The 18,237-nt window shown below is 41.2% G+C and overlaps 1 protein-coding gene across 3 annotated transcripts; it reads left to right on the top strand.

The window, feature by feature from the left end:
• The first annotated feature begins 3,809 nt into the window (after positions 1–3,809).
• On the top strand, positions 3,810–17,256 carry AGR2 (anterior gradient 2, protein disulphide isomerase family member). Of its 3 annotated transcripts, none has more exon segments than NM_001040500.1 (8): positions 3,810–3,853; positions 6,745–6,890; positions 7,151–7,214; positions 7,333–7,385; positions 8,606–8,679; positions 11,303–11,366; positions 14,711–14,794; positions 16,953–17,256. In NM_001040500.1, coding segments are annotated over 7 exon segments (528 nt in total). In that variant the 5' UTR covers positions 3,810–3,853; positions 6,745–6,751; the 3' UTR covers positions 17,003–17,256.
• The last annotated feature ends 981 nt before the right edge of the window (positions 17,257–18,237 follow it).

The raw sequence follows: 18,237 nt of genomic DNA, 5'->3' as shown, positions 1-18,237 counted from the left end.
TCTCGAAGAGTTGGACACGACTGAGCGACTTCACTTTCACTTTTCACTTTCATGCATTGGAGAAGGAAATGGCAACCCACTCCAGTATTCTGGCCTAGAGAATCCCAGGGACAGCGGAGCCTGGTGGGCTGCCGTCTATGGGGTCGCACAGAGTCAGACATGACTGAAGCGACTTAGCAGCAGTAGCAGCAGCAGCAGTATTAAATTTGTAAATGTAGGTTAAAAGAAGAATTTCATTAAAGAAATTTGTAAAAGGGGCTATTTCATACATCAAATTTAGCCTATTGAAATGTAATCTGTCTGATTTAGGTCAGTTTAATTTGATGGTACTTATTTTACTTAAACAGCAAGAAACAAGTTCTAGGACTTCCCTGGTGGTGCAGTAGATAAGAATCTGCCTGCCAATGCAGGGGACACGGGTTCCATCCCTCGTCCCAGACGCTTTCACCTGCCACATGAACAACTCAGCCTGTTCACCACAACTACTAAGCCTGTGCTCTAGAGCCCAGAAGCCGCAACCACTGAGCCGATGAGCACACCCCAGAGCCTGTGCTCTGCAAGAGAAGCCATGGCAATGAGAAGCCCACACACTGCAACAAAGTAACCCCTCCTCAGCGCAACTGGAGAAAGCCCACCCAGAGCAACAAAGACCCAGAGCAGCCGGCTGCTGCTGCTGCTAAGTCGCTTCAGTCATGTCCGACTCTGTGTGACCCCATAGATGGCAGCCCACCAGGCTCCCCCGTACCTGGGATTCTCCAGGCAAGAACGCTGGAATGGGTTGCCATTCCCTTCTCCAATGCATGAAAGTGAAAAGTGAAAGTGAAGTCGCTCAGTCTGTCCGACTCTTAGCAACCCCATGGACTGCAGCCCACCAGGCTCCTCTGTCCATGGGATTTTCCAGGCAAGAGTACTGGAGTGGGTTGCCATTGCCTAAGCAAATAAAATTCTTTTAAAAAAGAAACCAGTTCTAGATATCTGATTACAGCATTATGCTTATAGTTTAAAATATCATCTTGTACACTTCGTTGATTAAGAGGATAGCTATATTTCATGTGATTTTTTTTCTCACTATAATAAAAAAGAAATTAAAATAGATTTTGAATTTTATGCCAAACTTCTCTGTGCTCAGTCGCTTCAGTCGTGTTTGACTCTTTGTAACCCCATGGACTACATAGCCTGCCAGGTTCCTGTGGCAGGAACCTTGCCTGATTCTCCAGGCAAGAATACTGGAGTGGGCCACCGTTTCCTTCTCCAGCCAAACTTCTCTATTCAAAACCAAATTATTTTTGTATACTTTATACAAAGAAACAAAATTTGTATATTTTTAAACAAACTTTTAGATCTAGGAAGAACTAGGTGTTTACATTTTACTTTTAATACAGTATCAGTTAAACCCCAAGAAATGGGAAACAATTGTATTTGTACACAAAAGCCCCCATTCAGCTAAGTGACTTTCATAGAGAAAGTCATCGATAGTATATTCCAGTGCTTACTATACGCTATGGACCATTCTAAATATTTTTTCTCAATTATTTTATATAATGTTCCACAGATCCTATAAAGTGAGTCTTACTGTTTCCACTTCACAAGGAAGACGACTCAAGTACAGAGAGGTTAGGCAATCTGCAGGAGTTAGAAGTGTATGTAGTAATCATCCCACTAAATTTGAACTCAAACCAAAGGTGAATCTACAAAATGCCCCCTTCTCCATCGCAGGACACTTCCTCTTGAGGATGAAGTCTAAACTCCTTAAAATGGTATTCAAGGTCCCAGGTAAATCAAATAGCCCCCAAACAACTTTTCAAACCTATTGTTTATGAGTTGCCCAGATGTATCTGACTCTAGCCAGGGGTGGTTCCACTAAATATCCAGCAAACATATTTTGGAAATTCTTTATCACTGTCTCCATCTGGAAACCTTGCTGTCTAGCATCAATCTGAGCATTTTCAGGACTAGCAATCTCTATTTCCTCTGAAAAATAATAACAGCTGATACCTGTACCACTTGTTGTTCAGTCGCTCACTCGTGTTGGACTCTGTGACCCCATGGACTGCACCATGCTGGGCTGCCCTGTCCTTCACCATCTCCTGGAATCGCTCAAACTCATGTCCATTGAGTCGGTGATGCCGTCCAATCATCTCATTCTCTGTCACCCCCTACTCCTCTTGCCCTCAATCTTTCTCAGCATCAGGGTCTTTTACCCATCCATTATGGCATGTTCTTCTCATGCAGATGATTAATTTTTAGTGTGGGTTAATCTTAACTCTTCAGTCAGATCATTAATAACCTTACAGCAGAGGTAATGTATTCAGTGTCTTTGTTTTCCCATGGTATGGCTTACCATCCTGAATTGCAACTGTCCATGAAGGTGTCTGTCTACCTCCATAACTGACCATGTCTTTTTCATTTTCCTATCTTTAATGTCAGGCATAGTGTTTGCTACATAATCAGGCTCAATGAATATTTGGTGCAGTGGGTGCTCAAGTGTGTCCAACTCTTTGCAACCCCATGGACTGCAGCCTGCCAGGCTCCTTTTCCATGGGATTTTTCAGGCAAGAATACTAGAGTGGGTTGCCATTTCCTCCTCCAGGGGATCTTCCTGACCCAGGGATCAAACCCGTGTCTCCAGTGTCTCCTGCATTGGCAGGCAGATTCTCTTCCACTGAGCCACCTGGGAAGCCCATATAAAAGCCTTACTGGTTTTCAAAGTCGAGCTCAAATCATTATTTTTATTCAAATTCCTAAAGAAATTATTTCTGTGAATTAATTTCAAATGAAAACTCACCATTTTTGAAATCACTTCCTATTTTGCCCATAGAAACTCAGGCTTTATCAAAAAATTCACCTACTTGAAAATATTTTGAAATAGTATGATCTCAACTCATTTCAAATTTTATTTTTATAGGGCTTGCATCTCATTAGCTAATTTTCTGTTGTTAAAGATTTTTCTGTTCTGAACTTTTAACGATTACACATAGTTTTTACAGGATTAAATTTTTTTTACAGAAAACCCAAGTCCAGTCTTAAAATGTTGAGTGAATTATTGCATAAATTTAAATGAGAAAGTAATTGCACATCTTAGTTTATAGGTCTGAAAAATGATGGAAATAGCTTCCTGCTTTGCCTAGCAGTAAAGTTTGCCATTGAATGAGAGAATATCTGCGAAATACCTTTGAATTCTTTGGAGGGGAGTTCCTGCAAGACAATTAATAAAAACTCAGTGTTAGGATATCTTTTTTTCAATAACTTCCTTAGTTTTAATATATTATAGGAATTCTTGGTTTGGATTACTTTTGTACCTACAGTGAATACACATTTTGTTTGCCAAGAAACGGAAGTACATTGTGTGAAATAATTTATACCATAATAGAGGACAGCACCTTATATGAGTGTAGGGGTTAGAACTGTGAATCATCTCTTGTGTGTTTCTAACTAAATAGAGGCAATCTGCCCAAGAGAGAGAAAAAAAAAAAAATTCTACAAACCACAAATTCCATCCAATCACATAAAGACAAATCAGCCTTCAGGCAAATCAAATGTCTTCATTTAAACCGTACCTGGATTTGGCACTCTGCCCACCTTTCTCAAATCTCTTAACAATATGCTTTCACAAAGAGTTAAAGGCATGCATACTGAACGGTACTCCCTCTGCAACATTATTTTAAAAAGTAGGGAACTCTTTAGCCCCGGGAAGACCTGGGGAAAGAAAAGTTCCTTTCAGAGTCTGCACCGTGTGAATACAGGATTAGTGGGTGGGATTGAGGTGTGCCCAGGCGCATAAATAGAGGCGTGGGCTGAGCCAGCATACTAGGAAGCTTGGACTGCATCGAGGCCGCCTGGCTCACACAGACAGGTGGGTGGGGAGATCCAGGTAAGGCTCCTGACAGCATTGTTAGACGGGCACCTGTTAGAATGAGCTTTGGCCTCTGGTTACCATGTAAAGGTGTAGGCAATCCACAGGCAGAGGAGTGTGGGGCAGTTCCAGGAGCAGCAAAATGGGATTTGGAGAGGGAATTGATGGGATTTCCAGCAGAGGCTTCCTGGAACCTCTCTGTGAAGCGATGTTCCTGAGCTGATTCAAGGTAATGCTTTCTCCCCCAGAAAACAAGAGGCTTAAGAGTGAGCCAACTCCTGGAGTTTTCAAGCCTGACACACAGCCCAGGGTCTCCTGTCTTGGTTACTGAGCCCTGATCACCATCTAATGCTTCTTTCTTACTGGCAAAGCAAAGACCCGCAGGACTGTGAAACGTCAGCTCGGATTAGCTGCTGGGGATTACAGATCAGAATATTATTGCAAATCAGGAAATAGCTTTCCTTCTGTGTCTGATATAAAGATATCCTTATTGCTTATTCAGTCTTTAAATTCATAAGACAGAATGTAAAAGGAAAGATCTGGTTACTTTCCTTATGAACAAGGACACTGAAACCTCCTGCAAGGCATTCATTGATGAAGACAGAGATATAATGACCAGTGAAAAGTGCTTGTTTCATAGTGTGTGTGTCTCCAAATTATCAATGTCCTCCATGGTTAGCTTTCTGTTTTGAGGTGGTTTATGCATGCACTATGCAGATCACAGTCAATTCAGGACTAAAAATTGATGTGTTGAAAACAGTACAGTGAATCTCAGAAAATCCTGTTTGTACAGCAGGAGTTATATTCGGCTCCCTTGAGTCACCCTGCCATAAAACATGTATAAGGTATCAATAGTTCCAATCTGAAAGCTGCAAAGCTATAACAGGAGGTCCTAATGGCTACTTGCACAAGAATTGTCAGTGGCTTACATAAATACTTCACCACCTGTTTATTACTTTTTTTTGCTAATATACATTTGTTGCCATACGTAAAATATAAAGTCAAACGTTTGTCGATAAATTTCAAGTCATTACTTGCATGATATTTTCTGAATCAACCATAATCCTGAATAGTGTAATTATTCTCACATAAGGGTTCTTGGTTTTTAGTGTTGTTGACATGAAAAAGAAGTCTTTGTAACAAAAAGGCTAGAAGAATTGTAGCACAGTTGGGGTGCTTGTGCAAAATACTGGATACAAAAATTGTTACTGGCATTTCTGTATCTTTATGAATATTGAAAATGAAGACAGTGTATCCCTGTTTTTTGCTTATGTCTTTTTTGTGAGACATTGCCTGGCTACTACATACTATGACATAGACAATAATTGGTCATATTAATACAAGGCATCATCTGGATTTGGTAACTTAGCAATACCTTTTTTTTTAATTGGCTAATGCTTAACAAGGGCTTCCCCAGGTGGCTCAATGGTAAAGAATCCACCTGTCAGTGCAGGAGATGTGGGTTCAATCCCTGGGTTGGGAAGATCCCCTGAAGAAGGAAACGGCAATTCAATCCAGTATTCTTGCCTGGGAAATTCCATGGTCAGAGGAGCCTGGCAGGCTACAGTCCAAGGGGTCTAAAAAGAGTGGGACATGACATCAATGCTTAACACAGGTTTTCCCTCAAGCTATCAGAATATGAGAAAGTTTAACCCTTAAAAACACTGAACATTGATGGTCCATCCCATTTCTCTTGCAGAGTTCATTTAATTTGAAACACACCAATATTAGAGTTAGGTGTTTCTTTTTAACCAATTTCAGTCTTTGGCTTTACTAGCATTTACAAAGCTTTTACTAACAGCTTTGCATGTCATGGTCCCTGGATAGCCCTAGTGATTTGCTAGTGCAATTCACTTTGCTAGCTCGCTTACTTCCTCACTCACTCATGGACCTTACCTTGCTATTTCTCTTTCCCACTCAAAAGCATCTGCTTCAAAATACTACAACATTTCCTGATATTTAAATGTGGAATACTGGAAAGAAAAAAAATCAACAGAGACATTCACAAGGTTGGTCTCTCTGTGTGATGAGTCCCATAGAATATTTTATGGGATAAAATAGAAATATTTTGTGTACAACCACCTACCTATACAGGCCCACACTAAGGGTCAAACAATTAGTTCACTGGAAGAAAGTTCCACTGATGTATTTTAACCAGTTCAGAACCAATATAGCTAGAGTTTGAGTAAATGTTACACTAGGGAGAGAGCTGTGTGTGTGCAAACCTTTAGTTAAAAGACAAAGTTGGTAGTTTCTAAATGAAATACATCATTTCACTCGGATCTTATTTTTCAATGGCAGTGTCCCCATTTTAACAAAATGTTAAAGAAATATGTATGTTTAAGGCAACTTTTTCCAAATGGGAAGATGGGAGCCAGCACTGCAAAATGGCAAGATCCAAAAGCCTTGGTTCTATGCCCATCTCATTGGTCTTCATTTCTCTGAATTTCAGATTCTTCATATACAAAATGAGACACTGGGGAGGTGGGGAAAGAGGATATAACCCCTAAGTTGTCTTCTACTATGAAGTTTTTTAGAAAAATATAAAATTTAAAAGCAAATTCCTTTAACTGTAAGAATATATACATCTATCTCCTTATTTTCTTAAAATATATCTGTATCTATTTCTACATTGTATATTTCTATGGAGATCTTCATCAGTATAATTTTTTTCTATACAGATCTTATATAGAGGTGGATAGATAGAAATTTATACTATGCATTCTTACGAAAGTTCTGTGGAAGGTATTTTTCACTCCAATTGCATGTGTTCAATCCCATCTAAGCCTCAATTCTCGTGTTCCACAGTTGTGTTGCAACGTAAAGATTTTGAAAAATTTCTAATTTCTTTTTGTTTTACTGGCTTCTTGCTAATTTGTTTTCCATATCAGATTTGCCATGGAGAAGATTCCAGTGTCAGCATTCCTGCTGCTGGTGGCCCTCTCCTACACTCTGGCCAAAGACACCACAGTCAAACCAGGAGCTAAGAAGGACACGAAGGACTCTCAACTCAAACTGCCCCAGACCCTCTCCAGAGGTAGGAGTCACATGCTCATTGGCCTCCTATTATACTTAACTGGGAAGGATTTAACTCTCAGAGCTGAGATCTGTGTGAACATATTTTTGTACGTGTTCTTTCTACATTTATCAAAGTTTACCATTATTTCTGTTTTCTCTGGAGGTTTTTGCTTTTCTTTAGTATCAAGTATATAATGATCCCCGTTTTACAACTGTTTTTCAACAGCTCTGGGTCTGAAAACATAACAGTTTTAGATACACTGGGTTTTTTTGTTCTAGGTTGGGGGGACCAACTCATCTGGACCCAGACATATGAAGAAGCTTTATATAAATCCAAGACAAGGTAAAGACAAGCTTTAGGGAACTCTCTCAAAGCTTTCAAGAGAGCCATCTAGCGATCTTTAGTGACCCACAAAATTCTACTCATTAAACATGATCCTATATCTCTTTGTCTCTTGAAGCAATAAACCCTTGATGATTATTCACCACTTGGATGAATGCCCACACAGTCAAGGTAATTTATACTTCTAAATATAATTTCTTTTATAGGTTTATAGCTTTAGGGGGAGGGTCCAGATCTCTCATCTTTATACCCTTAGTACCCAGCACAGTTGAATTAAAAAGAATATTTTATGTAGTACACACATATTTTGAAGTAACTTCAAATATTTCCACATTTTGTGATAACCATTGGCTCACAGTTTGAAAACACCAGCTCTAGAATTCATCCCTGACTTCTTGCTTTGTCTTTTATCCCACATTCAATACATCAACAAATACCACAGCTTTACCTTCACAGTATGTCCAAAGGCCAGCACCAGCCTCCTGCAAACACCACCTGTGCAATCACACAGGACACAGTGCTTCGAAGGCTCCTGTGCTTGTTGTAAAGATCAGCTGTTGTCATCTTAAAAGTCATAGTAATTTTTGAACAAAGGGCTCCATATTTTCATTTGGCACTGGTGACGGTGGTTTAGTTGCTGTCTGACTCTTGTGACCCCATGGACTGTAGCCTGCCAGGCTCCTTTGTCTGTGGGATTTCCCAGGCAAGAATACTGGAGTGGGTTGCCATTTCCTTCTTCAGGGGGATCTTTCCAACCCAGGGATCAAACCCAAGTCTCCTGCATTGCAGGTGGATTCTTTACCTCTGAGACAGGCACTGGGCCCCATATATTACATAGCTGCTTCCCAAATGCAGCCACTTCCTACTACCTTACTACTACTGCCCTGGTCCAAACCTAGATGAGATCTTGCCTAGATCTGTGACAGGCACCTACCTGGCTACCCTAGGATGCATCCCTAATATCTTTGAACGCATCTGCCTCTCACTTCAATGTCATTTCCTCAAAGAAGTCTACCCTGAACACTCTATAGCTTTTAAACCTCTTGTTTTGCTTTATTTTTCTTCAAAGTGCTTATCTCCACATAAAACTACTTGCTTATGATCTGTCTCCTACACAAGCATTTCAGTCCTATGAAGAAAGCACATTTTATTTTTTTCCCACTGCTATATTCCAGTACATGAAACAGTCTTGCCACATAGTAACCACTCAGTAGAACTGAGCAGTAGAAACAAAGCTGGTCAATAGTCTAGATATTTCTTCGTTAATCATTTGCAGAAAGGGTGGGGTTCAATACTGTATTAAAAATACAGTTCAGTTTAAAATCTAACAGAGAACAATGGTTTTACCTGGTGATGAGATGAATGCTTAACTATTTTTCTTTGCCTTATAGCTTTAAAGAAGGCATTTGCTGAAAATAAAGAAATCCAGAGATTGGCAGAGCAGTTTGTCCTCCTCAATCTAGTTGTAAGTTAGCTCTTCATCCTCACTACCATTTCTCTCAGTATTTGAAGTGGATGGTTCCTTTTTCCTATGTCTTAATCATACTACTTTAACGGGGATCTGTTCCGAATACCACATCTCATAGACTACAGAGAGAAGAGATTTTCCTTTGCATCTATCTTTCATGTCTACATTTTTGTTTATATATGTGCATATATATGTGGTCACATCATGCCCAGTTGCTCAGTCATGTCTGACTCTGCCATCCCATGGACTGTAGCCTGCTAGGCTCCTCTGTCCATGGAATTTCCCAGACAAGAATACTGGAGTAGTTGCCATTTCCTTCTCCAGGCAATCCTCCAACTCAGGGATTTTGTTTAGTGACTAATAATTTTAAACTGTCTGAATAACACTCTCCTGTGGTCCGGGATTTCTTTGTTGCTGTAATAAGTGGGAAGTTTTTGTCATTTACCAATTCCTTGCTGTGCCCCTTTCCCCTGCAGTCCTGGCTGCTCTCCACCCATTCTTACTCCCTGTGCCCTCTCTCTCTCCGGAAGAGACAGCTTTCTGGGTGGCCAAATCTAATCACTTCACCACAGCTTCCCTATCCTAATTGGCCATCACCACCTCTCTTCATGGTAAAGCTTTCTGTTTTTATAAGTTCTACTCGGTGTAGAAACAGGATCCACTTCTGTTTCAAAGGCAAGTGATCAGTAAACAACTCAGAAAACTCTTTCATAACCCTGTGTCCCCGGGGCTTCTCTCTCTCTCTCCTCTTTCTGGGTTGACAGGTGGGCTTCTTCAAGGAGCATCCACACCAGCCATTCTTCTTCACCTCCTTCCACAGGCTCCTCTTCCTCCATTTACCCCTTAGTATAAGTGACTTCCTGATATCTATTCGACCTACTTCTCTTTTCATATTTTATATTCTCTATGGACAATTTCATCCAGACCTGCTCACTGGTAATTCTGTCTTCCTTGAATACACAACAGCTTCCAATCTGTGTCCACAACCAAATTTCAGAAATCTTGCAATCAGCTTTAACTTGGTATGTTCAACACTGAATTTATCAACATAATAGGTTTTCAAAAAGCTCTTTTTTCTCCATTCCCTACTCCGTTAGAGTGCTATTCTAGACTTGACTCTCTGGCAGTCATGAAGGCCTGTGGTTCTGACTTGGAAATAGTCTTACTATTGGTCACTTCCCTGTAAATCCAGGACCGCTGTTTTAGTGTAAGAGTTTTTCACTTTACTAGCTTACAGTAAGTGGCTCTCTGACTGCAAAGTAAATCCTGTCTGATTCCACATAATTGTCAGGGTAATTACTCTAAAAACTAAATCAGGATCATGGTTCTTCTACCATCCCTCCAGTGGTTCTCTATTTACGGGCAAATCTAAACACTGTGGTGAAGAGTGCAAGGCCACTCGCGAGCCGCCCCTGAAGGAACTTTCTAGCATCATCTCTCACTACAGCCTCAGCATCCCTATCCTTTGTATGTGTGCTCAGTCACTCAGCCCAACTTTTTTCGACCCCATGGACTGTACACCAAGCTCTTCTGTCCATGGAATTCTCCAGGCAAGAATACTGGAGTGTTTAGCCATTCCCTTCTCCAGATCTTCCCAACCCAGGGATAGAACCTGCGTCTCCTGCATTGCAGGTGGATTCTTTATCACTGAGCCATCCAAAAGCCATCCCTACCCTTTAGTCTCATCCAAATACTTGATTATAGAAACTGCTAGGTCTTTCACCTGCCTTTGTATCATCGTCCCCCATCCTCTGCCCAGAATGACCTCCTTTTCTATGTAACTGACTCTTATTCATTTTCTAAGGATTTCTCTTCACCCGCTTCAGAAAGTTCTATGGAACCTGCAGACAGGGTTAAATGTCCTACTCTGGGCACTCGATGTGCCTGCATATCCTTCATCGTAACATTTCACCCACTGGATCCCCAATATTCCTTCTCCTTCTCTGTCTCCCAGTGTGTGCTAAGTCACCTCAGTCGTGTCTGACTCTTTGCAACTCCATGGGCTGTAGCCCACCAGGCTCCTCTGTCCACGGAATTCTCCAGGCAAGAATACTGGAGTGGGTTGCCATTTCCTACTCCAGTGATCTTCCCGACCCAGGGACTGAACCTGTGCCTCCTGCATTGGCAGATGGGCACCACTAGTGCCACCTGAGAAGCCCCTATCTCCCAACAGACATGCATTAATTCAAGAGAAGTGCAATATACTGCTCAGTAAAGTTCTGAATTAAAAAATGATAGATGAATTCTCAAGACAATCCTGTTTGTTTTGTAGTTTCTCCAGAAATGACTTCCATTTTTTTTTTTCATTGATCTATTTCCTCCTACCTCATCCAAGATGGCTTCCCCGAACACCATATGCCTCCCAAATTCTCCCTTATTGAATTCTGGGGCTCCTTATCCATCAGCTCTTTACCTCCTGTTCTGCATCACATTCTCCTCTAGCTTCTTTATTATTTCATGCATGTAACTAGCTTCTACATCTGTATCACAAACTCTCTGTGTTAGAGATGTGCCTTACAGTGTTTTAAAGTCCTTAGTCCAGGAATGGACATGTTTTTATAACAAGTTTGAAAATAACTGAAGGATAAACAAACTGAAAGTTGCTTTTTTTCATCCTTAGTATGAAACAACTGACAAACACCTCTCTCCTGATGGCCAGTATGTGCCCAGGATTTTGTTTGTTGGTAAGTAAAAGTGACGATGCGATAAAGCACACTCTGAACCCTACACAAACACTGCCACACCTTTTCCTCTGTCCTGCACACCCTCACCTGTTGTTTCCCCACAGCCAAGGAAATGACAAAGCTGGGGTGGCAGGTGGTGGGGGTGGCGGGCCAGCTGTTAACTTTCAGTTTCACAAACTATTTTCATTAGAAAATGCAAGCTCCTACCTATTTTCATACATGACATTTTTTTCATCTGCTAATTTGAACTTCTCATTTTCTGCCATAAGAACACCTGAGATGGAAGTACCCTATTCATTGTTTAAATGTATTTCCCCGAATTATATCATGCCTGTAAATATTTAATCAGGCATCCTTCTGTTTTGTGTGCTGGATTTTTCTTTCTGATGCTTTTGATCATTAGTTTTAGGTGTGTTATGAAAAAGAGCTGAAAGAAAAAAAAAAAAATCAAAGGAGCCATGCTCCTTCCTGCTACTGGTACTTTACCTGTGCCGTTTCCTGCCCGCCCCCACCCTGCCTCAGTATCCCCAGGCCACCTGGCTAATCACTGTCATTCGCAGACCTGCTCAAAGCCCATGATGTGTTCTTGTTAGCACCATATTCCTCTCAATGGTCACTCTTTCCTCAGTTATACTTTTGCATTTACTGGGTGATTGTTGAATAATTATTGACCCCCAAGTGGCAGAGACTAGATCTTTTTCTGCTCATCATCATATTTTCAGAATGACCCTGTGGTAGGCTTACAGTAAATATTTGTTAAATGACTGAACAAATGAATTGAGTTGGGCTTTGATCAAAGTGGCTCAGATGGTAAAGAATCTACCTGCAACGTGGGAGACCTGGGTTTGATCCCTGGGTCAGAAAGATCCGCTGGAGAAGCAAATGGCCACCACTCCAGTATTCTTGACTGGAGAATCTCATGGACAGAGGAGCCTGGCAGGCTGCAGTCCATGGGATTGCCAAGAGTCAGACACAACTAAGCAACTAACACTTTCACTTTGATCAAGGTGATACTGAAAAAAAAATGGAAAAAAAAATCCATAATTAAATTCATCATATAGCACACCTCACTCTAAGTGAGTAAGTAAGTGAAGTCGCTCAGTCGTGTCTGACTCTTTACGACCCCATGGACTGTAGCCCACCAGGCTTCTCTGTCCACGGGATTCTCCAGGCAAGAATCCTGGAATGGGTTGCCATTTCCTTCTCCAGGGGATCTTCCCGACCCAGGGATCAAACCTGGGTCTCCCGTATAGCAGAGAGACACTTTAACCTCTGAGCCAGCAGGGAAGCTGACCAAGTGTAATTCGTCCATGTTCACACTAACCTACAAAATAGAGAGAAAAAGTGAAGGGAGGAAAGGAACAAGGTTGAACCAGGGCTAATCTTACAGATTTGGTCTTGCTGGGATTTAGAAGATTTAGAAACCTTACTTTTTTTTTTTTTTTTTTTAAACTTTACAATATTGTATTAGTTTTGCCAAATATTGAAATGAATCCGCCACAGGTATACCTGTGTTCCCCATCCTGAACCCTCCTCCCTCCTCCCTCCCCATACCCTCCCTCTGGGTCGTCCCAGTGCACCAGCCCCAAGCATCCAGTATCATGCATCGAACCTGGACTGGCGACTCGTTTCATACATGATATTATACATGTTTCAATGCCATTCTCCCAAATCTCCCCACCCTCTCCCTCTCCCACAGAGTCCATAAGACTGATCTATACATCAGTGTCTCTTTTGCTGTCTCGTACACAGGGTTATTGTTACCCACTGAAAGGGCCTTTAGAGGTTAGCGAGCCACACCCTGTGCAGAAATTCTCTTCATTGCTCCTCTTAAGGGCAGTTTGCTGTGCTGTGCTTAGTCGTTCAGTCATGTCCAACTCTTTGTGACCCCATGGGCTATAGCCCACCAGGCTCCTCTATCCATGGGATTCTCCAGGCAAGAATACTAGAGTGGGTTGCCATGCCCCTCTGCAGGGGATCTTCCCAACCCAGGGCTGGAACCCAAGTCTCCCAAATTGCAGGCGGATTCTTTACTGTCTGAGCCACTAGGGAAGCACAAGGGCATTTTAAGCCCTGTCTAATTCCTCTGGTCATAAGAACCAGGTCCCAGGCAGCTTGCTCTTCCAGCTCAGTAGTTCTCCACAAGGCCTGAGTGTTAGAATTGCCTGGAAGATCTGAAAAATCAAGTTGCCCAGGCTACATCTCAAACCAGTTAAATTAGAATCTCACAGGGTGGGACGCTGGTGGCAGTCTTTGAACGCTCTGCAGGTGACTTCCCTGGGCAGCCACGGATTGTGAGCCAATGGTTGGGAGACTTAAAAGCTTTTCTTATGTTAATATATTATGAAGGTGAGACCCTGTGTGTACACCAGGCAGAAGTAAGAGTCGATCTTAAGTCTTTCTTGAGCAAACACATGTCAGTTTCCTGTAATTTACGTCTGTTGGTCCCAGTCCAACATTCTGAAATGACAGGGATTGTCCATCGAGTACCAGTGACAGACTTGGCATGCAAGAGGCTGGGTTTCATGTGTCCTCTTCATCTAATTCTCAGGTAATGGACCACAGGCTCCTTTAACCACTCTCTTAAGGAAAGGCTGCTAGGCCTCTGTATATCTTAATACCTGCCTTTTGGATGTATCTTGTTTATACCTTTTTTTCCTCATTAATTGATAACTTCAAGTTAAATGTAAAACATGAAAAATAGAAAGACTTAAACCTAGAGGAATATATACATAAGGGACTCTCAAATCTCTATTTTTAACATGTAGCTTGTTAACAATAAAGCAAAAAAAAAAATCATAGAGGACAATACACAATTATTTTACCTTGGCTGCTCTTAAGACCTTGCATTCTTCTATTCATTAAAAAAAAACAAAAAACAAAAAACTTTGGTTTGGAAAACTATCATTTGATGTGTGTTTCTAATTATCTAGGCTGCTCTTGGTAACATATTTCAATTATAACATAATCATTTCAAAAGTTTAAAATAATTCTTTAGTAGAGAATGCCATTGCTTTCACCAAAAACAAAACACCACTTCAACAATGTATATTACCCTGCTTTCAGGCTGCTATAGACAGAACAACAGAGTTTGTAACCTTTTCCACAAATACCACTGCCAGGCTACTGAATGCTCCCAGTTTGGCTCTGGGTACCAGCTGCGGCAGCTGGGTTGCAGACTGGATGGAGGAGAATCCCATACAGCAGGACACATCATGTTCCTTTCATGGGATGTGAATAAATATGTAGGCTTTCATGGGATGCAAATAAACACATAGGCTTCCTCTGCAAAAGAGGTTCCTTTGAAACACAATACTTCACTCCTTTTGGCTTTTTCTTTGTAGACCCATCCCTGACCGTTAGAGCTGACATCACTGGAAGATACTCAAACCGTCTCTATGCTTATGAACCTTCAGACACAGCTCTATGTAAGTGTTACCTCCTTGGAATATCCATAGAATTGCTGTTGTGATGGGTAGAGAATCTACATTGGGAAGGGAAAAAAGCCGTGCTCAGAGACTCCAGAGAAACAGTCTGACCATGTCCAGTCTTGTGTTCTCCATCAAATCACATTCATTTTGATCTCATTTTTTAAAACCTCAAAGAAGAATTATTTACATTAGGTGTCTTTCCCTCCAGGAGGATCCTAGGACCATATTACCTGCTTTTCACATTTCTCTTCAGCACAAATAACTCCTTCTACCACAAAACTGAGTACAATAGTAAGAGTACCAGGGTAATAGTAATAATCTGCATGCTTTGTTAATTTTTTTTCCCAAACAACAAAAGTAAAATCATTTAGTCCAGCTTATTAAAGCTGAATTTGAGTTCAATTTTAAAGATCAGTAAGAAAGATGGTTCCAAATAGTTGCCAAGATACTGAATTCCCCTGGGGTTGCCATAAAATGGAAAAAAAAAAAAAAGTTTGAGACTCAAGGCAGAAGAACCTCAATGGGAGACTGTACCTAGCTGTGACATGTAATTAGTCCTTCTGGGAAGAAAACTGGGCTTGTCCTAAGGATCAATTTGCTCAATGACTAATGACTGTATAGACTGGCATTGTCCAATTTGTCAGCCATTAGCCACATGGAGCTGTTTAATAGTAACTTTAATGAAAATTAAACAAAATTCACCAAAAGAAAACTGTATTTCAAAAAGACACATGTACCACAATGTTCATCGTAGTACTATTTACAATAGCTAGGACCTGGATGCAACCTACATGCCCATCAACAGATGAATGGATAAAGAAGTTGTGGTACAAATATATGATGGTATATTACTCAGCCATAAAAAGGAATGAATTTGAGTCAGTTCTAGTGAGCTGAATGAATGTATAGCCTGTTACACACAGTGAAGTACGTTAGAAAGAGAAAAACAAATACGGCATATTAACACAAATATATGGAATCTAGAAGAATGGTACTGGTGAACCTATTTGCAGGGCAGGAATAGAGGACTCGGTCACAGAGAACAGACTTGTGGACACAGTGGTGAAGGAGAGGGCGGGATGAATGGAGACAGAAGCCTGGAAACATAAACATTCCCATGCGTAAAACAGATAGCTATTGGGAAGTTGCTGCATAACACAGGGAGCTCAACTCGGTGTTCTGTGACAACCGAGAGGGGTGGGCTGGGGTGGGGGTTGAAACAAGGCTCAAGAGGGAGGGGACACATGTATACTTATGGCTGATTCACCCTGTTGTGTGGCAGAAACCAACACAACATTATAAAGCAATTATCCCACAGTTAAAAATGAAAATTAAAAAAAATTTCAATCTACAGACACAGTGACCACATTTAAAGTACTTAATGAACAAGCACTGAATATTTTCCATCATCACAGAACTTTCTATTGGGTGGCATCGACCTAGAACGTTATTTTGAGAAGGATTGTGAGGTCGTGTCCAGCAGCAGGAAAGACGTCCCAGTCCATTAGCAATGCCTCCAATGAGTGCTGAGAGAACCAGGGGATGCACATCCCAAGTGTATTGAACATTCTTGAGATAATAGTATAAAGCTTAATCTGCTAAGTCACTTCAGTCGTGTCCGACCCTGTGCAACCCCATAGGCGGCAGCCCACTAGGCTCCTCTGTCCCTGGGATTCTCCAGGCAAGAACACTGGAGTGGGTTGCCATTTCCTTCTCCAATGCATGAAAGTGAAAAGTGAAAGTAAAGTCACTCAGTCGTGCCCGACTCTTAGCGACCCCATGGACTGCAGCCCACCAGGCTCCTCTGCCCATGGGATTTTCCAGGCAAGAGTACTGGAGTGGGTTGCCATCGCCTTCTCCAAAGCTTAACCTATTAAGTCTTAACTTTGGGCTACTTAAAGGCAGATATTCTGCACAGGTAATATCACCATGCCTTGTAGAAAAGGAATTTAATAAACATTGGAAGAGATCTGGATTATAATGAAAGCCATTTCACGTACTTTTAGAAAAAATTTACAAGATTACCAACTATTCACCCTATGATAAAACAGCACCTATTAAAATAAGAAATAGAATACTAGAGTTTAGGGATAAACTATAACTATTAATATAATTCTGATGATGTGTTGACTCTTGTAACTTTTTCCTCTATTAGTGCTTGACAACATGAAGAAAGCTCTCAAGTTGCTGAAGACTGAACTCTAGAGAAAACACAAAATCTACAAGATCCTCCCTCTGTGTTGGGCCTCGAGACTGAGAACCAGAGGAGGTTTTGAAAAACTTTGGAGAAGGCTGAAGCACTGGTGAACCTACTGATTAGATGATGGTTTCATGTTACAACAGCTTTTTTTTTAAATTGGTTTTACATATACATGTATGAAAATAATATCATATGCTTCCATAGTGAGCTGTGATTTTTAAAAAAAATAAATCCTTTTAGGGGGTGTTTAAACTGTTCATTTTTTTCCCAACCTGGTCTTTCACGAAAAGCTATTTGGTTTACTCACCAAATAGGATTTTTAAACACAAAATGTTCAAAAAGGGGACAAGACAAACCCAGTTCAAGCAACAAAGCCCAAAGGCAAAATTATCATCTCACCTCACTATAGTTTCTCACTGGGTGACAAAAGTAGACGTGAGCTTGAACAACAGAAGTATCAAACAATATGCTCTAGGGTGACAGAGTATCTAGAAAGGCATCCCGAGCAAATCAGTATCTAACTGAAGATGTTCTCTGGTGGCTCAGTGGTAAAGAGCCTGCCTGCAATGCAGGAGACACAAGAGATGTGAGTTCGATCCCTGGGGCTGAAAGATCCCCTGGAGAAGAAAATGGCAACCCACGCCAGTATTCTTCCCTGGAGAATCCCATGGACAGAGGAGCCTGGCAGGCTACCATCAATGGGTCATAAAGACTCGGACATGAGTTAGCAACTGAGCATTACACTAATTGAAGACCACCTTGCCTCACTCTGGCCAGAAACTCCTATGGACACACTGGAATTTAGCAATTCATTTTTACCTCTGACAGGTAGCTTTCTCCTTCAGAAGGCTAATTTTGTGAAAAGGTCATTCAGAGAACATCTGTATCCTTGAACACACTCCAACCACATCCTGAGAATTCAGCCTCATACTATATTTGGTTTCTTAAGATTTTAGAGTACTGGTGTGAAATAAATTCAGTAAGAGCAAAGGGCAGTGACATCACCTCTATGGGGTAAAGATCAGAGGTCACTATCTCTCTTTGGATGGTTAAGGGGGAAGGTGGCATCAGAAATAGGAGAGCAGCTTTACCTATTTTTAACTCTGTATTCTGCCTGACAAAAACTGTTGTTGTGTTGTTCAGTCGCTCAGTTGTGTCCGACTCTTTGCAACCCCATGGACTGCAGCATGCCAGGCTTCCCTGTCCTTCACCATCTCCCAGAGTTTGCTCAAACTTCACG

The sequence above is a fragment of the Bos taurus genome, chromosome 4, assembly GCF_002263795.3.
Source record: "Bos taurus isolate L1 Dominette 01449 registration number 42190680 breed Hereford chromosome 4, ARS-UCD2.0, whole genome shotgun sequence".
In the NCBI taxonomy this organism is placed as follows: domain Eukaryota; kingdom Metazoa; phylum Chordata; class Mammalia; order Artiodactyla; family Bovidae; genus Bos; species Bos taurus.
The sequence above is the reverse complement of the archived record's forward strand: the minus strand, read 5'-3'. Positions and strand labels throughout refer to the sequence as shown.